This window comes from Eupeodes corollae, chromosome 3, assembly GCF_945859685.1.
Source record: "Eupeodes corollae chromosome 3, idEupCoro1.1, whole genome shotgun sequence".
Lineage (NCBI taxonomy): Eukaryota > Metazoa > Arthropoda > Insecta > Diptera > Syrphidae > Eupeodes > Eupeodes corollae.
In genome coordinates this window covers 13,248,328-13,272,153 of record NC_079149.1, presented here as the reverse complement: position 1 = coordinate 13,272,153, position 23,826 = coordinate 13,248,328, and the positions used below count along the sequence as shown (strand labels likewise).

The following is a 23,826-nucleotide window of genomic DNA, read 5'->3' as shown; positions in this document are numbered from 1 at the left end:
GGACAAAATGTTCCGGGCTTATTGTATGCTGATGATATCGTACTTTTATCAGAAAACTTGGAAAATACTGCGATACATGGTATTTATTAGTCAACCTTAGCAAATCTAACATAATGATATTAAGAAAAGGACACGAAAGATACGGTAGTTATGGAAAATGGAAGTACCAGGATCTGGAAGTTCAAGTTGTTAAGGAAGTTAAATACCTCGGTGTGACCATAAAAAAGTAACCTTTGTATGAAAAAACAAATCAATCAAGTCAAAACTTCAGGAGTCGAAGGCTACGCTCTGCGTTTCCTGGAAAAACCAACACTCAGCAAAATATAAACTGTTTCAAGCGGTGGCACAATCAATTATGCTTTACTCCACGCAAGTGTGGGGCTAAAAAGAATACGAGGATGTGGACAAATTATTACGTTTCTTCTTGAAGCGAATCTTTGCTCTCCCTTCAACAACTCCCAATTATTTGCTTTATATCGAAACAGGTTTGCCACCGTTGTTCATCGACACGCTCAAGATTCATTTCAAATACTCCGATTTATCAAGGCTGGTCAATAGAGTTTTAAATTTTATCATAATAAATCGGCTTAATTTTGTACAAACTTGGGTCTATATTGCTAGTTTTACGGGTGAATCTATCGAATTAGATTTGGACAAGCTAACGGGTTTTAAAGGAAGTCTTTACTCCCTTGTTGTGAAATTTGGACTTTTCCTTTAGTATGTCAAGTAAATATTGTTGTACAGTAAGATTAATAAATCAATACATTGAATTTCATAATAAAACCAGATAATTTTTCATTTCACTTACCATTTTTAAAGTTTCCATCTGTTTTTACTTTATAAGTCTTAAACACATTAGAAAATAACTAAACTATGTAATGGATACATTTTATTAACATTAATAAATGACAGTAAAAATATTTAACAAAATATTGTAAATTACATATTTAAAATAATAATTTTTTGGATTTATATAATAAAGTGCATTGACAGTATTCTTTTTGTTCTTAAGTTTATTTATTTTTAAGGGAGAATGTGAATTCAAATGAAATATTAAATGATATTAAAAAAATTCATGTGGTGTAAAAATAATGTGACATCGTTCTTAAAAAATCTTTATTTACCATAAAGATAGTCGACTCTTAAAAAACAAAAAAATATCAAGCTCGTTTATAATATTTTACAATATTTAATTTGTTTTTTGTTTTCATAAAATTACTATACGAACTTTAAAATTAAATTTTTAATATTTTTGGTTGTTTATAAAGTGACACACATTTATTTAAATTTTACACTACTCTTCTGTGTTTTTTTGGTTTGTTGTTGTTTTTAGTTAAAATATTTATGTTTACTTGTTTTTGTTTATAATTATTTTTACTTCTCGTAAACACCAATAAATGCCTTGCAGGATGGACAGTAATGCTCAACATTTCGGGCACATCCAGTGCAGTATAAGCAACATGCACATGGGCAACATCTACAAAAATTGTTTAAAAAAGATAGAGAGAAGAGATGTAAGATTCAATGAAAAGGAGGGAGATATAGGAGATAATTTACCCAATAAGACAAAGGATCAATGCAATCAAATGAGTTTTGGTTGTTGCTTTGTGTTCGATTTTCGTCAAGACTTGTTGTCTGCAAGTTGGGCAAACTACGTTGCTGGGTTCAGTACCAACGGGAATTGCTTTAATTAAAAAAAAAATTATTAATATAGTAGAGAAGTTTATATATTCATTTAATGATAAAACTTACTCGACATTTTAAAAGCAAATAATTATTTAGAGTAACTGAAAAATAGACAAGAAAATGGATTGTTAATATTTTATTGCTAAACATTTTATTAGTTTTAAAGTAAAGTCAAAGAAAATACTCCTAAAATTCATAAAACTACACTTAAAAGTAAGTTTTAAAATAAAAGTTGTGGGGTTTTTATTTTTTTATTTCTTTGAATTTGATTAAGTTTAACTTTTCCAACTTATTTTATACCTTTATGAAGATTCTAAGAAGAATGTTATTTGTTATTAAATGAATTTAAAATTATGATCGCCTAGGTGGTAGTTTATAAATATAAATTAATTATTTTCTTGATAAATATAAAGTCATTATAAATTCGAAATAGAAAATATTGTCTATGTATGTATATCCAATTTTCAACTTTAAACTAGTAACTATCTACATTGTAAATAGAAATAAACTATAAATCACAACTCGTATTTGCAATTTAATTAAAAAATTACATGTATAATTCTCAAATGGAAATTCCATTTCTTATATCATATCAGTTATACAGGTCCGGTTTCAAGGTAGATATGAAAATCGGGCGAAAGTAATAAATATAAAAGGAGGGTAGGGTGCGATCAACATTGACAACTTAACATTAATGCATTTTTTAATGATTATTTTTGTTTTCAATAAACCAAAGTGGCATTTAATTAATTTAAATAATATTTTTCAATCAATAATTTAAGCTAAAGTCGATATATAAAAATTGTCAACTGATTTACTGAAAGTTACCAATACATTTTTGTATCAGATGAAACAAGTTTGGAGTTAATTGGTAAGTTCTCTTTAGTCTTCAGGATATTTCAGTTAAACAAAAGTTTTTACTTATTTTTAAAAAATTTAAATTTTTATAAAAAAAATGTCAGACGAGAAAATCGGAACATTTTTCCTTTAGGATAAAATAATCTTAAACTCTATGCGTTCATTTTTCTTCAAGATATTCTTGTTGAAAATCAATTTTAATAATTTGTATTACTATTTTTTTAGGATTTTACTTTTGTGTGAAAAAGCTGACAATTCGTCAATTTTTCTAAAAGTGAAACGACATGTTATAAACGTTAAGCATTGTTGCATTTAATTATTTTGGAGGTTTTATATTTTTCTTCTCGAAAAATATTTGGGTGACAAAAACATTTTAGTTTAGTTTTTTAACTTTCGATTTGTGGAATTGAAAATTTTGACATTTCTCGAAGTTTGAAGGTCTCTAGAATCTAAATTAAAGATTTTTAGAGAAATGTCTGAGTGTGCGTATGTATGTACATATGTATGTACCCTTGGCACACCATATCTCAAGAACCACTTGAGATTTCGATTTCAAATGAATTTTGTTTATAAATAAAAAAAATTAAAATGATATTAATATCAAAATAATTGTATGCCATGAAAGATAACGTTTTTGACCTCTGACAGAATTTTTAAAAAAATCAAATTGAAAGTTTTACAAAAAATTAAAACCTACAAAACTTTACTAAAACTTTGTAAAAAATTAATTTCGACTTAATATTATCTTATGCAAAATAATGTCCTCGACATTGATTCAATTTTTTTTTTAATCTAACAGTTAGATTTTTCATAAAAATTTTAATTTATAAAATATAATACACAAAATTAATACAAATTGATTTCTTGATATCTCGTCAATAAATGAATGTATTTACAAAAAATTATTTTATTTTGCACTAAATTTTGTTTGTAACGTAAGATATTGTTCTTAGAAAAATAAAATCTGTATTTGTTTATATAATAAATAACAATTTTTAAAAAATGCTACTAAAATAAGTAAAAATTGGTTTTGGACTAAAGATCTTGTAAACAAAAATCGATTTTTTTTTATAATTAGCAAACACTAAAAACGTTTTGTATATCTTTAATATGCTAAAGACACAGTGTGAGCATTAGGAAAAGTGGGAAGGGTTTGATAGAAGGTGTCGGTGTACATTGATTTTGAATTCCTGAACATTGGAATGATAGGGAAAGTAGAGCGTGGCAAGGCATTCCACATTCGCATAGTACGGCTAAAAAATGAATCTCTGTACATCATAGTGCGGCCGAAGTTGGGCTCAATGATGGGCATTTATAGAAGTGTGGGTATTACTGTTAAATTGTTTGAGGGGAGGCATACAACTGGATATTTCACTAGAGCACAGTCCATTAAAATAACGGTAAGAAACGGTGGGACAAGAAACTTTTCGTAGATGTTCAAGTGACGTAAACAAGTTCGATACTGTCGAAGAGGCTTAAATAAGTTACTGGACGTATATAGGTTTTGTTGATTGTAGCCAGATCAGACGGAGAGAAAAATGTCTTGCAACGTCTAAAAAAACCTAGACATCTTGCTGCATTTTTAGCAACATCGCGTATGTGATCGCTCCACAAAAGGTGGTTGCTGATTCACATTCCGAGGATGTCGAAATTTTTCGTTTCGTTGATGCAAGTGCCACTCATAGATAGTGGCAAAGTGGGTTTATCTCGCTTTAACGATAAAAGACAGCATTGGGTTTTCGAAGAATTAAATTCCACCCGATTTTTTATTCCCCATTGTACAATGCGTGTAGGTCGGAATTTAATAATTTAAAATTTTGCGGTTGCAGTTCCATATCCAAAGAGGAGGATTGTGAGTCTGGAAACAAATATGAAAAGGTAAGAGTGCTATCGTCAGCAAAACAATGTATTGGATTAGAAGTAGCAGAGAGGAGATCATTTATAAAAATGAGAAAAAGGGTCGGAGACAAAACGGAGCCCTGGGACACACCAGCATTTATCTTATGAGTTCCAGAATTGAATTTGTCCAAAACAACTTGTATTGAACGGTTCGAAAGAAAATTTATAATCCAACGAAGAAGAGATTCGTCGATACCGAAAGCACACATTTTCGATAAAAGAGCAAGATGCCAGACTGCAATAATCTTACTCTCTCCCAAACGATGTTAAGATTTGTATCAATGTTCGGTGAGATGAACCATGAGATCACCAGTAGACCTTTTGCTATGAAAGTATTTTATCATGTGCAAAACATTGTTGGTAGTTTTTAGTTACCTTAATATGAATAAATTACGTTGTCCGCGTTGGACTTCGAAACTACTTAACCGATTTAATCAAATTTGTACACCGTGTGCAGTTTTTTTCAATGTCATATTATTGCAAATTATTTGTCTATTATTTGACAGTCACAATCATCTGTTGGGTCCAAACGTTAGAAGGAGACATCTGTTGACTGGATTGAGTAAGTATTCTATAGATGGCGCTATGTCATCCTTCCAAACGTTCATTGAATGATAAACATTTCAGTGATGCTCTCCTCCTTTTATAAGTTACCAGTTATACCAGTTATACCTTGCCATACTTTCGCAAATAAAATTAAAACATTTTTAAAACAATCATTCTTATGATGGCGAATTGATTCAGAGTTATTTTCCCGGATATACCGAGTAATTACTTGAATCATAACTGGCTCAGTCATCGAGCTTTGTGTTAGCGAAAGACAAGTAAACCAAAAATATTGTGCCCGAATAGTGCTAAATTAAATTGAAATTTAAGCATTTATAATCCCACAGCAACGCGTGGCGGGTCAGGTAGTCTTTTTTAAAAAATACGAAAACTTACAAAAACAACAAAATCTGTTAAGAAATGATTTTCGAATCAAGTATTAGGAAAAATATTGACTTACAAATTTTTAGGTCACATAAAATATTGTTATAAATATTTTTGTTAAAGTTGTAAGTTGTAACCAGCTTCTTTTTCAGTTTTTTTAACCTTAACAATCAGCAATTAATAAGCTATAAGTCTATAAAAATTTTCTAGGGTCTTCTGACTCCATTTAAGTGACTTGGAAGTCTTACTAAAAGATTCACTCTTATTGGGACGAAATAAAAATCAGGATCGCGAAACTGAATTGATAAAATATTATGTAATTGTGAACAATTGCAATTTTTGTATATTGTGAATGTCCATCTTGCAGATGTTTAGGAATAAGAAAAAAATGAATACTTGAATCCAAAACTTAACTCTTTTTTGATAAACGTAGGCTATAAATGATCCTTTGGTTGTAGATGTTATTCTATTTCAATTTTTGTTTTCTTTTGCCACTTTTATAAAGTTCATTCAGGAAGACCTAAGTCGTAAAGCTCTAACAAAATTCTCTCACTTTATGTAGGCTACAGTTTTAGAAACAAATTAATTAACAATTTTAAGCCTCAATTAATTTATTTCTTAGCTACTACCAACTTATAAACTGCAAATGTACGACTGAAGGAAAAATTGACAGGTAACCACAAAGTTGATGAAAATTGTTATTGACAATACTGCTTTAAAAAGAATTGTCTATTTTTTGTTATTTATTTCAAAATCGCTTACAAAGTAGGACATAAGTCTTATAAAGTTTTGCAGCCTTAAAATTAATTTAATGTAAAAAAGATAGAATAAAAAAAAACAAAAATGAGAAAGATTAGGGCTTACCTAATAAATATTATTAACGGTTTGCCAAATAATTTAAAACTGAAGATTTAAACCTATTCGCGCTCCTTATAGATCTCATTGCGGTGGTGGGCAGGAAGTTCCAAAGGCGTGTAACATGGTCACAAAATTGACGCTCAGAAATGAGATATTATAATCGAGGTTGTATAAGGGCAAAAGACCTTGATGAACTAGGGAAGTTCAGCCTGTTATGTAGATAATCCGGTTGTTGAGTTTGAATGATTTCATGCAGATAGCTTATCGATCGGAAGTTTAGTAAACTGTCAACTTCACATGCATATAACATAATAGGTAGTAAAAGAGTTTTTGCAAGTAGAAATTTAGTTTTAGTAGGGATGAAACTCCGAGTGAACTGACCACGAAGACTACCATAGACTTTTCCAATGGCACTATTAAGGGGGTCGTTCCATGTAAGGGCACGGTTGAATATTATACCTAAATTTATGTACTGACATAGTCAATGACTTCGCCTTCAAGCTTTAAGGGGTTTAGGACCCAAAAATCAAAGGTATTGCGATAGATCGGAAAAGCTGTTGATTTGAGAGGATTAAGAAAATATGGTTCTTTTTGGACCATTGTAGATTGAGGTGCAGGTCCTCATTCATTAAATCTACGCTATCATTTTTTTCTACAAAGGGTCAACTTATAAGGAATTATACATCATCAGCATAAAAATGAATCAGACAATTTTTAACAACATGTTAAAGCTCGTTTACATAATATAATGAGAAGAGAATTGGTCCGGGGATAGATCCCTGAGGCACTCCTGCTAAGACATTGAGAAAGGAAGAAGAACGATCACTTGTCACCACGCATTGTTGTCTTCCGCTTAGACGAATGAACAAGCTTACAGGATTCTAAGGAAAAACCAAAAGTGCTTCGCAGATTTTATTTATTTTCTAAAAATATTCACAATAGTTCAACAATATTCGTATAGTTTACGTTCACAATGATATAAAATAAAATTGATTGAAAAATATCAGTTATCAAATGAGATTTGATCTTGGCATTTTTGTAATTGGAGTGGTTGTTGAATATTAACCTAAATTACATCACACCCTAGTTGGTCTTATACTCGTAGCCTATGGTATTCTTTTTTTTACTGGTAGCATAACGTTAATTACTATTTAAGCCAGATGAAACTGGTACCAAATCTAGTTATGATCATTTAATCAAAAAAAAAAAAAAACACAAATGTTTTTCTCTATTTATAATTCTTAAATTGAGCAAAAATCAATAATCTTTCTTAATTTCTTTTGAATTATCTAAAAGTTATTGTTAAGTTTAATACTATGTTTAATACTATATGTCTATAACTTGTTGAAAATATAAAACAATTATTTTTAACATGTGTGAATAAAATCTCATATCAACGTTTTTCTATTAATTAAAGTTATATAATTGCTTAATTATTAATAAATGATTAACATTCTATAATTTCCAGTCAAGTTTAAAAATAAAACTCATTTTGAACCGGTTAGATGAGTAGATAAGGTAGAAGCTTGCCATTCTGAATCATATTTGATATGACATTATAGTTTGAATGCATCAAGTTATAATGTATACAATACAATGAGATTCCAGCTCTACGCTTATGGTCAAAGTTAAGTTTGCATATGGTTATGAGTGCACTGGCGTGTTATGATAGAAATACTTGCCTTTAAGATTTAAAAAAAAGCTTCGGCTTAGCCTGATGCTTACGAGTTCAGCCATCGGAATTTAATGCATGCTATCACAAAGAATCTTTGACCTATCGTTTCGTTTGACAATCGTAAGGAAAAGAACGTAATGTAACGTAATATGATTCCAAACGGAAGCATTAGTTCAAATATGCTGAACATTTGCTTTGTCTTACAGCTCAACAGCTATACAAAAAAGTCAACAAACAAACAAAATTTTGCATTGGTTATTAGAAAAAGTTAAAAGGTGAGTTATTGAAATATATTAACATAGAATAAGTGTATAATTTTTTCTTGAAAACGTTTTATTTTTGTAGAACAGGAAGTAAGTTTCAAAGAACTTCTCATAGATTGAGCTCCCAGACCCACAGACGTCTCTCAGTCTTCGCTTCTTCTTGCTCCATGAGCTAAACATACCCACGATAGTCTGTGTAAGCTAATTCCGCGATAAATTTATTTTTTCGATTTTAAAATTCATATTTCTTACTGCACGAAAAATCAAAACAAACTTTGGAGAAAGAATAACAGCTGCTAATGACAGAAGTGTCATTTTAGAAATGTCATTCAAAGCAACTTCGAAGAATGCCCATCGTCGTAACGCAGACGAAGCCGAATCTGAAATGTCTCTGTGTTTCAGCCATTAACGTTTTGAATTGATTGTGGAGAATTGGCAACATTTCTACCATTTTTGTAGTTTTAATTGGTCAAATGTCAAAAGAAGTAAACTTTAAAAGTGATAGTTACCCAAAATCCGGGCTATTCAAAATCAGATTTCTTAAATATTCATGGTTACCTAAGAGATTTATGTAACTTAAGTGTGTACTTTAACTCCGTTCCGTTCCTTTCCTTGGTTCCAATCTCGTTACTCCCTAAAAACTTGTGATAAGAAGCAATATAATCTGACAATCTGAAGTAGTTATTTAAGTTTATAGTGTTAATAACAATTATTATAGGCAAATGCTTCTCTTGAACTTCAATCGTCAAGAAAAGCTTTTGTTTTTTTTTAATCATATTGTGTGCCACAAGTATATGGTATCCATACCCAATCCATATTCAACCTATATTCGTACATTGTTGAGTTGAGTGTTGACCAAGCCCTTTTTCAATCAAATCCTTAAGGCAGGAAGTTGTGACATCACTCCATTTATGTAGGTATCTATTTGGTTTTATGTACCTACATATTTTCAAAACCGTGTTAGTAGAACACTATGTCTCTCAATAATGTGTCAAATTCGTCATGATAGGATTTTCAAACATTTTATTAACGGGTTCGGCGGAATTATACTTAACTATCCAACTATGACCACCAACGACGACCGAAACGCAGGCATTTAATTATTCCTTAACATGCACATTTCTCGCTTATATTTTTATTTACATTAACAGAATGTTTACTCATAGAAGTAGGGTTGCCGTGTCTTAAATTAGCTAAAAAGAGCAATTTAAAAATATCTGTAGCCCAAAATAAGAGCTGTAAAAAAGCCCAACAAGTAGCCCATAAACCAATAAAAGACATTTTAATTAAATCACTTTCATGTATTGCTGACATTTAAAGTTTACAATTGTAGAACAAAATACGTCAAATTCCCAAGAAACTTATTAGAAAGATTGTTAATGTTTGTAAGATCGATAAAACCACCCACGATTAGATTTGGGCTATTTATAGCTCAATTGTGATTGGAATTACAGTTGTCGGCAACTCAGAAAAAACAGCCCATTTTTCCATAAATAGCCCAATCTGGCAAGCCTGCATATGGTAAAGTTCTTCTATATAAATGTATGAATTATTGATTTTATTTCTTTATGGAGGCAACAATCATAACGCGACAGTGACATTCAATTAGTGGTCGAGCTATTAGAATTTCTATATATGAGCAACATCAAGATTTTAAAAATTGATAAATATGTTGATACACTTTTTACATATAAATATTGATGCATGCTGAAAGATAGTGTCACTAAAAACTCCTGTTTTTTAAGCTTTAACAATTTTTTGTTTTAAGGAAATAAAGTAAAGTATTTCAGAACATATAGAAGACCGAGGGCTGAAATAGTGGAGAGAGAAGGTATAGACAATGATAACATTGATAGATTAGAGGTTGCGTGATAGTGTATTTTAAAATTTATCAAATGCAATTTGTGTGAGTGACTAAATGCAAATTCTAAGGAAAATCAATAATTATTTAATTTTTACAGAAAATTAAAAAAAATAAATATAGCCTTTTTCTTTTGGACTTGAAATAGTTGCAAATTAGTCTTGTTACAAAAGAAAGAATAAAACAAAACGATAATATTGGATCTTATTATAGATATCAGTTCAAAACTTTTAAAAATAGTTGTGTACTAACTAAAGACTTTGTGATCAATGGGAAGGGACAACAAAAAATGGCTGAGAGTAAGCATTTATTAGAAAATTGTTTGGTTATGGGCCAAAAATAAGGAAATGGGAAACTGTCTTGGAATTTTTGTTTAAAATTAAAGTTAAACAAAAGGATATCATTTTTTGCATAATTGCTACCTTCAAAATGTTTATAATTTCTATCTTAAAATGAAAACAAAAATATACGACTTGTGAATATCCCACAAATTATAAGTGAATGTTTGTTGAACATAATTTAATTTTGTTTTTATGCAGAACCACTGCTTATTGAGGAAACTTTGGATTGTGAAATAGACGCAAATGAAATAAAAATCGTACTTCAAAGAGCAAAAGATGAAAAAGTACCAGGCGAAGACGTAATTTCATTTGAATACTTTAAAAATGCAACACCAGCTTTCATTGATAAGCTAAAGCAGCTTTTTAACAACATTCTTTCAACCGAATTTATTCCCTCCTCGTTCAAAAAATCTTTTATTTTCCCTATTTATAAGAAAGGTAATCCAAACAACGTCGAAAATTATCGGGAAATATCATTCTTGAATGTTATGGCTATAATATTTTGCGTTGCTTTAATGAACAGAATAGAAAAGTGGGTTGATAATAACAGCATTTTAACTGACTTTCAAGCGGGTTCATGCTTTTTTTTTGTTGACTTTAAGGTAGCTTTCAACTTTGTAACCAGAAATGCACTTTTTTTCGAACTCTCTTAACTCGGAATCTCCTCAAAACTTTTAAATGTATTAATGAATATGTATACTGGTACAGAAGCAGCGGTTTGGGATGGATCTACGTTCTCACAATGGTTTGATACTAACGCTGGTGTCCAGCCTATTCCAAAAAAGGCGAATCTTCCTCACCCTCTAACTACCGACCGATTGCACTTACGTCCCTTCTTTCCAAGGTCATGGAAACGCTGATTAATTATCCAAAAAACTTCTTAATGACCGGCAATACGGCTTTCGTAGCAATAGGTCCACTGGTGATCTCATGGTTCATCTCACCGAACAGTGGAGCAAATCTTTCCATCGTTTTGGAGAAAGTAAGTATGTATATTGCACTTGATATTTCAAAAGCATTTGATAGGGTTTGGCGTCAGGCTCTCTTATCGAAAATGCGTTCTTTCGATTTTCATGAATCCCTGCTTCATTGGATTAGCAATTACCTTTCGGATCGTTCAATACAAGTAGAATGGATTCAAGTCTGAAAACCATAAAATAAATGCTGGTGTGCCCCAGGGCTCTGTTTTATCTCCAACACTCTTTCTCATTTTTATTAATGATCTTCTGTCTGCAACATCCAATCCAATACATTGTTTCGCTGACGATAGTACTCTTAGCTTTTCATATTCGTTTTCAGACTCACATCCCTCTTCATCGGATGTGGAACTGCAACGACAAAATATGATAAGCTCATCAAATCCCGATCTAAACAGCATTGTTCAATGGGGATTAAAAAACCGCGCGGCAATTAATGCTTCGAAGACCCAATGCTGTCTTGTATCGTTAAAGCGAGATACAACCCCATTACCATTATCCATGGATGGCATTTGCATCAATGAGACTGAACACCTCGATATTCTCGGTATGTTTGTCACCAACCACCTCTTCTAGAATGATCACATACGCGATGTCGCCAAAAATGCCGCAAGGTGTTTGGGTTTCCTTAGGCGATGCAAGAAATACTTCATCCCTTCTGATCTGGCTGTTATCTACAAGACTTACATACGTTCAAAGCTTGAGTACAACACCCATCTCTGGGCTGGTGCTCCTGCAACTTACTTAAGCCTCTTGGATAGTATTGAACGTAGAGCATTTAAATTGATAGATGATAATATCATCATAGGTTCATTTACTTTGCTTGAACATCGTCGTAAGGTCTCTTTTCTGACCCTTTTTTACAGTTACTTTAACGGCTTATGCTGTAGTGAAATAGCCAGTTGCATTCCTCCCCTTAAACAGTTCAATCGTAATACTCGCGCTTCTAGGAATGCTCATCAGTATACCCTCGAGCCCAACTTCGGTCGTACTGTCAAATACAGAGATTCGTTCTTTAGCCGTACTACGCGAATGTGGAATGCCTTACCACACTCTGTCTTTCCCAGCCATTGCAATATTCAGGAATTCAAAACCAATGTGCACCGACATCTCTTTTTAAACCCTCTCTCCTCTTCCTAGTGCTCACACTGTGCCTCTGCATAATAAGGGTAGTAATATCCCCTTGAGTGTGTGTTTATTATAAAAAAAAAACAAGGATGCCCTTTGAGTGCTTTGCTGTTTGCGTTCTTCATTAACGATATTGGTGGGATTCAGATAGCTGACACTACAATCAATGTTCTACTCTATGCAGATGATCTAGTGATCCTTTCAGAGTCACCAGAAAATTTGCAGCTTATGATGAATCGGTTATCAACATACTGTAACACATGGGGACTTGCAATAAATATTGAAAAATCCAAAATCATGTTATTTACAAGATCTTCTCACAGTTTGGTAAGAGAAGGTTGGTTCTTCAATGGCCATCGTTTTGAAATCACTAAAGATTACTAGTATTTTATTTATTGAACAAAACGATGGATTTCAAAAATCATCTATTTGAAAAGGCGAAGTCTTCGTAAAGCTTGCTGAATATGACATGGAGGAATATTTTCTCAAACCAAAATGTATTGCTGTCAGCTAAATACAAAATATTTGAATGTTTTGTTAAAATATCCCCACAAGTTTGGGGAACAGATGAATTTTAAGCGGTAGAAAAGCTCCTATGAAATTTCTACCCAATTTCATAAGAAACGGGATTGCAAAACTGTTTACCAACACCCTTAAGATGCAGGCCGACCACATCTATAAAGTTGCTTTACATTCAGATGCTCATTTGACAAAGAAAATGCTCCTTTATGAAATGCGGAATAAGGGCAGGTGGGTTGCAAAATGGCAAAGTATTGGCGATATCTGTGGAGAAGTTATCCAATTTGATTTTAATAACTTGGCTCAACTAAAGGAGCAGCTTTACAAGATAATTCAGGAAAACAAAGACTTTGTTCGAGAAAAATTAGTACTAGAGGCTGAGCAATCTGAGAGCAGAATAATTTACTCACAACTAAATCATAACCTTTTAAGCATGATTATTTTGAAAACACATTTAGCTATAAATAAATATCGTTAATATTCAAATCCAGATGTAAGCTCTTAACCTCAAATGGAAATTTCCACCAATTCTGTACTCTTACTATGCAACATGAAAGCAAAAGAAGACTGCTTCCATTTTATAAGCATTTCCCGAATGTTAAGACACCAAAGACTTCGATTTTTCCAGAAAAATAGTTTTACAATGCAAGAAACAATAGAATTTTTAAATGGTGTAAATTGGGAATATACTTTGCCAACTGAACTAAGGGCTATGCCAACGCTTTATAAAATTCGTTATGTTTATTCAAACTGTATTAAAATATTTATAGATAAATGAATTACTTACTTACTTATTTAATTTAAGTTTTTTTAACAATTAATTGAAATTTTTCATGATTTACTATACAATTCCCTTGCGAATATCCCAATCCTAAAAAATGCTCCTTATATTTGTTAAGTTAAAAACAATCCATAGTATTCTGTTGAAGTATGTTTTCTACAACTGCTACAAACTGTGTAGATGAAGATTGAGAATTGTGTATTTTTGCCTTTTTATGAAACTAAGAGACTTGTTGACACATTATTCAACAATATCGGATATCATAATTTTCTGCCGAGTATCAAAGCTCAAGATAAAAAGTTAATCCGTAAATCGATGCTGAAACCAAATCAAGACACAACATCTTTTCATACAAATTCAATAAATTCATTAAATTTGGAAATTCGTATATTTCGGTAAACGAAGTTATAGAAGAGTTAAACATGCTGGCTTTAGATAAAAAAGCATCAAAGAAGATTTGATGGTTTTCCACCAATACTTTTTAATCATATCGCACAGGAAATTGCTTTGTCACTTAGGAATATATTCAACCGGTCTATTGAGTAAGGCATATTTCTGAAAGTTGGAAAAATTCTTTTATATATCCTATTTACAAAGCAGGTTCAAAAAATGATGTCCAAAACTATCGTCCAATTTTTAAAATATCAGCTACCCTAAAACTTTTCGAAAAGTTGATTTATAAGAAACTTATACTTTTATTAAAAGAAATGACCTCTCCAATGCAACATGGTTTTGTAAGTGGTAGATCTAACAACACCAATCTTATAATTTTTTCTAATTTTGTGCTTACAACAATGGAGAAAGGTTTTTGGCAAAGCATTCGATAGAGTCGATCATCATATCTTGCTTTCAAAGCTTCAGCTGTGTGGTTTGCACTCTAATCTATTAATATGGTTTGAGTCGTATCTAAGTGATCGAACCCAATTCGTTCGTATTGGCAATAGGCTTTCTAATGCTATTATGGTTACATCCGATGTCCCCCAAGGAAGTCATCTGGGCCCTTCGTTGTTTCTTCTACTTCTCAATGATATTCCAGAAGTTCTGGTTCATCCACAATGTCTTATCTTTGCTGACGATTTGAAAATGTACTGCATCGTAAAAAATGTATCAGATTGTTTAAAGTTGCAAACAGACTTATTCAATTTATATGATTGGTGTGTAAACAATAAGCTATTTTTAAATGTAACTAAGTGTCAGAGTCTTACATTCTGTCGTCGTTCATCATCTATATTCTTTAGGAAATACGATCCTTGATAAAATTAAAGAAAAGAAGGATCTAGGTGTAATATATGACACTAAGTTCAATTTTAATAGTCACATAGACTATCTACTAGTAGCCAAATCAAGTTCTATGTTAGGATTTATTAAAAGAAATTCGAAGGAATTTAAAGATCCCTTCATTCTTAAGAGCCTGTATTTCTCATACGTGATTTATATTTTGGAATATGGTTGTATAGTATGGAATCCTTTTTATTTCATCCACTCAAATAAACTAGAAAGAATTCAAAAATGCCTTTCTAGATACATGTTTTATCTATTACGTTGGAATATTCCTCGACCTTCATATGATGCCCGATGTTTGCTTTTTGGACTACAAAGTCTTGAAATTCAACGAAAATATTTTGATGCAATGTTTATTAGAGACTTATTAAATTCTAAAATTGGTAGTCCAGTTTTGCTAAGTAAAGTTTGTTTAAATTGTCCGGGATATATGCTTTAAGAGTGTTTGATACCTTCCGTGTTCCAATTTCCCGTTGTTTAAGACAGGCAAATTCAGCGTGTAAAAATTTAGAATCATTCTAACAATGTTAGTAACTTTAAAGTAACCTTTCAAATTATGTGTTTATGAAGATTTAACAATCTTTAAAAAAGCTTAAAATTCAAAAATGTGTATAAGATCCATTACTGAAACCTCCAAGCTTTCTAGTTTTTTGAGAACATCCCACAAAAAGAATATCCAGAAAGAAGTACGACTGGTTGTTTTTACCATGCCCCAATCATTAACGAAAAAAGAGGCTACGATGCGACCCACATTGATAACTTCCCATCTTGTCTGTCGATTTGTCTTGCTTAAAAGGTTTGTAGGTTTTCGGGTTTTGTTAAAAAAGTTGTAAGTTGAATTATTCTTACAAATGTTAAAATTACCAACAATACTGTTCATACAAAGAAATAGTTTAGTTTGAAAATCTGGTTTTGTTAAATAGATTTTTAGTCGAAAAATTTTGTTTACCAATTTCTAAAACTTTACAAATTGGATGAATATAATTAATTTGAGATATATCAAGAACTGAACATCAATTTTTATCAAATTTTCGTACTATTTTTTGTACATTTTTTATTTTTATGAAAAAAACGGACTGTTGAATTTTTATAAAAAAAAATAGTAAATATCGAAACAAAATATTCTCTGTGAAATAAAGAGAGTTTGAAGAAAATATTTTTAATTTTTAAAAGCTTTTTGAGTCGCAAGTAAATTTTTACCAAATTTTATTAAGGTTCTTATATTTTGTAAGAAAACTGTCAGTTCGGGTTTTCTCAAAATTTTTCCAAATGTTGAAAACAATATTTTGTATAAGTTGGAAGCCAAAGTCTCAAGTTTTTGAAAGATCAATTTTTACCAACTATTGTTAAATTTTCTTTTAAGTTTCTATTTTTTGTAAAAAACTGTCAATTCGGTTTTTCTCAAAATTTTACTCAATATTGAAAACAGTATTTTTTAATACATAAAAGTAGTTTTAAGCCAACATATCAAAGTTTTGAAAAGATATTTGAAACGAAATTAACTTTTTACCAACTTTTATTAATTTTTTTATTTATGTTTTTATTTTTTGTAAAAAAACTGTCAATTCTATTTTTCTAAAAATGTTTCAGAATTTTGAAAACAATATTTCTTATAATTAAAAATTATTTGAAAGCCATAATCTTGAAGTTTTGAAAAGATATTTAAGTCGAAATTGGTTTTAGGTTTTTATTTTTTATAAGAAAAACTGTAAAATCAATTTTTCTCAATTTTTTTTGAGATGTTAAAAACGTTATTTCTCGTTGTACAAAATTGTTTTGGAGATAAAATCATTTTGTATTCTTAAAATTTTCAAGGTGACACATTTTTTTCAGTTTTTTTAATTTATAAAAAAACCGTTAATTGGATTGTTTTCAAAAAATATATTTGTTTGGTATCACGGTACAATATATTATATAAAATTTAATTCAATTCTTTTGCGTAAGATATTTAAGGTTAAACAAAATGTTCACCTTTTTTTTAAAACTGCTATGGTAAAAAAACCGCCGACGCAATTTTCTTGAGAGCCCTTTCTGCATCTTTCTGCCTTATTATCTGTATAGCAAAATTTATTTGAAGTCTGTTTTTTGAGCTAGGGACGATATGACAAACAAATGAAACCATTTAGCCTTTAAAGACCTTTTAAGATTTCTTTTGGAAGTGTCCCAATTGATCAATAATGTGACAAACCATACATATATGCTTTTTGATTAATTAATGTTTCCGTTTTGAATAATACACCAAATTCTTATTTGTGAATGTCCCAAACCTGAAGTTTGAAAAATCTATGACCAAAAATCTTGACAACTCTCTCAATCTTCAAAAAGTAAATATACCTATGCGTGTGTTTGGCCAAGTACTGAAACAAGTTGATCTTTAAGCTTAATAGTTTTATGAATATCCCACAAAAGAAGTGTCAGCTAACCGTTTACAAGCTTTTAAGTCTTCGTTTGCGAATGTCCCACAAATCATAAAATAAAAATGTATAGTGACCTTGAACAATTGTTTATAAATAATGTTTCTATTATCCATGATTTCCTTAACAAGAATTTTTGATAAATTTCTAATCACATTTTGAATATCACATTTTTTTGTGAATATCTCACTAAGGCAGTGCTTAAACACCGAAAGCAATGAATGAGTTGCAGAGGGATTCAGAATGAATTGTTGGCCTTTGGGCAAATTCAGACAACATAAGAGATTTCATTTGCAGTTGGTTAGTTTTTCAAGTGTCATACATTTTAAACTCACAACTTCAATTCACTAACCTTTACCTTCGGTTAATCGTGCAAAAACTATATTAAAAATATTATTGTCTACAAAACAGTCCCCAGGCAAGCTAAAAGTAAAACATAATTTGTATTTTGTATTGTAAATAAATATTACTTATTTCTTTTCCAATTTGACAAGGAAACTCAAAACATTGAACGGAATAGTGCAGAAAATAAGTAAATCATATACAATAATAAAGTTCGGCTCTCAGTTGAATAAAAAAATATGATCGATTGTGATTTTGACATAAGTAGACTTGACTTGATAGTTAGGGAATTTTTTTTGACAAACTTTCCAATTAAAGTTGCCTTCATTGGCAGGCAATTTTTTGACAGCTTAACAATCAGTTACCATAAACTTGCCTTATTTTATATCGTCTGAACCTGAACTTTGTATATGTGAGAAATGTCAAAATTGACATTTGATTTCCTCAAAGGCCTATACTCTTTGGATTCTATAAATCGGTGATGTATTTACAGATCCAATTTCGGAAAATGCAACCAATGTACTCTAAATCAGATAACACAACTTATTGATCTATCTTTATATCGTTAAGCGGTTCTTAGAATATAGGTAAACATTTGACAAGCATAATAATTGTTATTATTGATTAATTAATTCTAAAACGAAGTGTATTTGGGTATTCTTGACTAATGTTCGTAATTTGTTCTTTGTTTTCAAACATTGTGATTACACAAAAATCGTTCTCTACATTTTCATCGAGGTTCTAAGTGTTTTGATGGAATAGATAATTTGTAATGTGGTAAGGTATCTATTTATTTCATATCAACCACATCTCATTTAATTTTGACTTGTCTTTTGGTTTATTGTTTTTTTTTTTGTATATACATATGTGTATAGATACATAAAGTTGGTATCTTTTTATAATGTTCTACCGACCGAAGCGATTCGGCCGACAGTAGACACATTCGATTTCAATGAAAACCAAAAATTCATAAGGCATAGATAGATACAACGTAAAATAAATAGAAAAGCTATCTATGTTCAAGCTTCAAGCTGAAGTGATGTCATCCCTTTTGCTTTTTGGGAGCCGCAAAACTTTGTGTATCAACATTCTTGACATCTTCCCCCACAAAAGAATTCTAAAAACACAAGCCCCAAATACAGAGAACATAACAAAATTTTGGCGTGAGTTTCCTCTCTACCCCCAAACACTAAGCACATACAAAAAATGTAGACGAACTGACGAACCCAACACCAGGCGCAAATAAAAGTGAAGATGGGAGTGGCGCCAAAAATTCGCCACTTATTTTTGTGTGTGTTTCATTTTTTCGCTTCCGAATACAGATGGTTTTGGTTTATGTTTTTACTCTCACTTTCGAATTTGAACAAGACAAATTAATTCCCATCCAAACGTATTTCAAAAATAATCAACAAACAAGTTGAATGAAAATGAATCCAATGACTTAATGCAACACGTGCTCTTTGCTTAAGTTTTGGGTTTTTGAAATTGAACATGGGAAACATGAAGCATATCCCCTCAAGAGCTCCAAAGTCGGTAAAAGTTTAAATTTATCGATTATGCTGGAATTTGACATTGATAATTAAAAAAGGCCATCTGTTTTATGAACATCATCTGGATGATTCTTAAGATGCTTAGGTCATGCTTTTCGGGATTTTTTAAAAATACATATAAAAGAATTTCAGAACATAAAACTATTGACCTAATCTATAAATTACGCATATAGTCATCAAGAACCTTTTAATTAATCATGATGTTAAATAAGACTTAATTGGTCAATCGATTTTAAAGTGTACATAATTTCGTAGTTTTTTTTATTTTTTGAAAAACAAAAATATCATGGGAAAAGAAAAAATGTCTTAACGTTTTTGGAGTACCTATATTTTATATATGCATATATTATTTTTCTTTTGAAATTTGTATACCTTAGAAAAAAAATATATAATATCAAAGCCAAAAGCAATAAAAATAAAAGCTTTAAAAAAAAGAAAAGAAACAGAAAATATTAAAATAAAAAAGTATATTTTTAAAAAATATGTTTCTACGCAAATTTTGGGATCAGCCATAAATTACTTTGGATATGTTTTCGGAAAAATAAAATGCCTATGTGTATCTTATTTTATTAGCCGACCATACAAAGAAACAAAAATTGAGAACAAACAAAATACGCACCTCTATGAATGTTAAGAGAAATTAAATTTATTTAAAAAAATATGCGTAAAGCAATTTCCATACCTTTGGTTTTTGAATAAATCAATTTGAAAATTTAGTTAAAATTGTTTTTTATTTGAACTGACAATCAGCTTTTTTGAATATTCTCATTTATTTTTGGTTTCTTTTATCGGATATTTGGTTTATTTTGTTAAATGGTTTAAATAACAAAATATTTAGCATATGACAAAAATTTGACAGCTCGGTTTGTGTCTAAAATGTCAAAAAAATGGCTCACGATTATTAGTAGAATTTTCTAAATTAATCTTAATAATCAAAATGTGTTCGGCGTTTTTGTCAGTTGCTAAGAAATTTCGATGGTTGTAGTCTATGATTTGACAGTTATTGGGAATGCCAAATTCAGTTGACATTTCTCTTCTGTGAGTATTGATAAGTCATCAAGTTATCAAAAGAAAATCCCTTGAAAAATGTTTAAATTTACTTTGAAAAAGGAGGAATTGGGAAAGTTCTTAGATGACTCCTTCCATTGCATAGTGTTTAGTAATGAAGGTTAAAGCTTATTTTTGGTTAAACGGCTCTATTAATAAGTAGAATTGCAGATTATGGATGTGAAGACAGTCCTGAAGGCTTTACCGAATAAACATAACATTCATCAAAATTGACTGCTTAGTGCGGTTTACAAGCAGACTTTGAAAATGAGCAGACGTTACGCTGACTGAATTTTGTTTACAAAAATTAATCAGCCAAACATCAATGACAGTTGAATCCAACAAGACGGAAGCGCAACTTTTCACAAAATCACTTATTTTATAATAATTTTATTTCTAAAGCGGGGCTGTTAACTGCCTGCTTGTCCGTACGAAGTAATGATTTTCAGTCATGGTTTATGCTGATAAACCGGCAACTTTTGAAATATTGGAAGTCAATATTTAGGCCACTATAACACCAGATTTATTAGGAAAAGTAGTGAAAAATTGGACGGACATGAATCGAAACTTATATTTTACAAATAAATGTCAAGTAACGAGGAATGGAAGTAAAGAGGTTATAATAATTACAAATGTATTAAAATTATATTTCCTCCTTTTATTGTTATTTAAAGTTCTCAAGATATTTAAAAAAAAACACCCGGTATAACAAAAAATGTGCGCCAACGCTTTTGAGAATATTGTGGTTTGCCCAGAATTTTTTTTTAAACAAATGTTTATTATTTTTTTAATTTTTTGTTTTTCGTTCGTGAACTTCATCAGTTTCGTTAGTAGAATTAAGGTTGCGTTCACATTAGGAATGTTCAGGCAACATAATGGACGTCATTTGCAATCCACTGAATTATTTGAACGTAAATTTTAACAAAGGCAACTTGTTAAACTTCTAACTCGGAACCTTACTCCAATAACCTCTTCTTTCAGTTGATTGTGCAAAACTACCAAAAACATATTTGTCTACAAAAAACTTCTTAAGCAAGCTACAAATCAGCCCTAAGTTGTATTTTCTATTTTAAACAAATATAACTTATTGCTTTTCTAATTTGACAACTTAAATAGAATTGTGCAGAAAATAAATAATTCATAGAGTTATAATGTTTAGCTTTCGGTTAACTAAACAATTACGATAAGCTGTCATTTTGACATAAGTGGAATTGACTTGAAAGTTATGGAAATTTTGCTTGACTTACTTTCCATTCAACTTTCTAATAAAGTTGCCTAAATTAGAAGACATTTTTTTGGCAGCTGGCGAATCAGATACTGAAAACTTGTCTTACTTTCAAATTCCTTATAGCTGAATCACAAACAAGCATCAGCTTCGGCTTCACCTGACGTTTACGAGTTCAGCCATAGGAATTTAATGCATGCTATCACAATGGAGCTTCGACCTCACGTTTCGTTTGACAATCGCAAGGAAAAGAATGTAACGTAATGTGACTCCAAACAGAAGCTCTAGTTCAATTACCTGAATATTTCCTTTGTCTGACAGCTCAACAGCTGTACAAAAATGTCAACAAACAAAATATTTGCTCTTTGGAGGGATGAAATAATAGAAATGTCATTCAAAGCAACCTCGAAGCAGGCCCACCGTAACGCAGACGAAGCCGAAGCTGAAGAGTGTTTGTGATTCAGCCATTATGTAGACTGAATCTGACTATTGAGAGTCACATGTGTCTACATTTGAAAAGCGGAGAAGGAAGGTTCTGGTTTATGTTTTGATTAAAAAAATATTTGCCATATTGAATAATTTAGTTCATACAAAAATCGATGGCCCTGTTGATAAGAATATTGAAAATGAAAAAAAAAGTTTCGGTTTTCGATTAAAGGTTGCCTAAAAAAGCTGTATTTTAAGTTTTAAGGCAAAATTATAAATAAATACATTTCGTAGTTTTCATTCATTTACCTCAAAACCTGTTGAATGTAGGAAAATAGTGGTTTTCCAAAACATTTAAGCTAGTCGACGACGTAAGGGGTCAACGCCTTGATTCTCTTACGTCACCAACAAAACAAAATTTTCTACGTTAACGCAACGTTAAAGTTCCCAGTGTCATGGCATGAGACGTTTTCTATCACAGGAATAACAATTTTAGGTCAATAATGTCCCAAAAAATTCCTGCCAATATGTTTACTCTCAAAACTTTTATGATCATAAACTATTTTATAAAAATAAGTGTAACTTCAAGTGTAGTATGTAAATCGGTATTTAATTCTGATCTGTCAAAATTATCAGACGGTCATTGAAAATTGTTATTTCGTAGACTTAAAAATGTGTATCACCGTGACCGGTTAGTGTATTCGTGAACTCTTTGACAGGAATATTCGTTTGCGACACATTTTAACGGCGACGTTTTAACGTCAAATAATAAACTTGTTGGTAGTGTAATAGTAGCTTTAAACTTTATAATTTCAAGTGTTATAATTTTTAAATATATTTCTATTTAAAATTTGCAATGTCTCCTTTATTTAGTAAATTTCTAAAATAGATTTTATGACTTATTTATTTTGTGATACGTTTTGGCACTTTTTTGAACGTTCAGCAAAATCTTGCAAATTCTATCTTACCAATCAGTGGAAAACTCAACAAATAACGCTTCTTTTTAAAACACATATGTACATTTAAACATTATTTCCTTACATATTTTTAGTATACCATTTTCAAATTAAATGATAATTTTAAATCAACTATGTGGAATATCCTTTTTTACATCGATTGATTTCTGCATAATAAATTAAATTTGAAATTAGAATTTTCAATCAGTATGTATCTAACTTTTTAGTTGCGCCTGAATTGCATCAAATACACACTTGTTAAATTGCGACTCAAAATATGTCACTATTTTTATTATTTTCCACTCTCATTTGTTTTAAAAAATCATCATATAGAACTTTTCTACTGATAAATTAAATTCATATCACGGTTTCTTCAACACCTCCTTATACATTCTTTTTAAGAATAAAAGATTCAAAGTCAAATTTTGGTTTGAATAAGAAATTAGAAAAACAGTAAGATTTGAATATTAAAATTGGGATTCAAAGACACCAATAAATAGGTATGAAAATGTGAAGTTTTGAATAATTTATGAATTAAATTCCGCACTTAAATTTAATGATAATTTTAATAATTTAAAAATAACTTTTAAAAAAACTATTAAATTTTAAAGAAAAAACGAAACTTACAATCACTAAAGAACTCTTTTATAAACACCCAACGGCGCCGACAGAAGAAAAGGGAATGTTAAGCGGGGAGATATGCGAACTACACTTGTGTAACATAAACACCAGATTCAGATTGAGAGGAAGAATCATTGATGATGGTTTATTTTATTTGCAGAAATAATAAAGAAACAAAAATGGATATA

At 30.6% G+C, this 23,826-nt stretch overlaps 2 protein-coding genes across 2 annotated transcripts in view; both read right to left on the bottom strand.

The window, feature by feature from the left end:
* Nucleotides 1-23,826, bottom strand: part of LOC129949546 (aspartate--tRNA ligase, cytoplasmic) — a 121,238-nt gene that overhangs the window by 72,794 nt on the left and 24,618 nt on the right. The gene's annotated exons all lie outside the window — the stretch shown is intronic.
* LOC129949553 (lipopolysaccharide-induced tumor necrosis factor-alpha factor homolog) lies at nt 872-23,782 on the bottom strand. Its single transcript, XM_056061082.1, has 4 exons — nt 23,645-23,782; nt 1,753-1,787; nt 1,558-1,684; nt 872-1,477 (listed from the first exon to the last, which is right to left on the bottom strand). The coding sequence occupies exons 2-4, from the start codon at nt 1,757-1,759 to the stop codon at nt 1,375-1,377; spliced, it is 237 nt and encodes a 78-aa protein (XP_055917057.1). The 5' UTR covers nt 1,760-1,787; nt 23,645-23,782; the 3' UTR covers nt 872-1,374.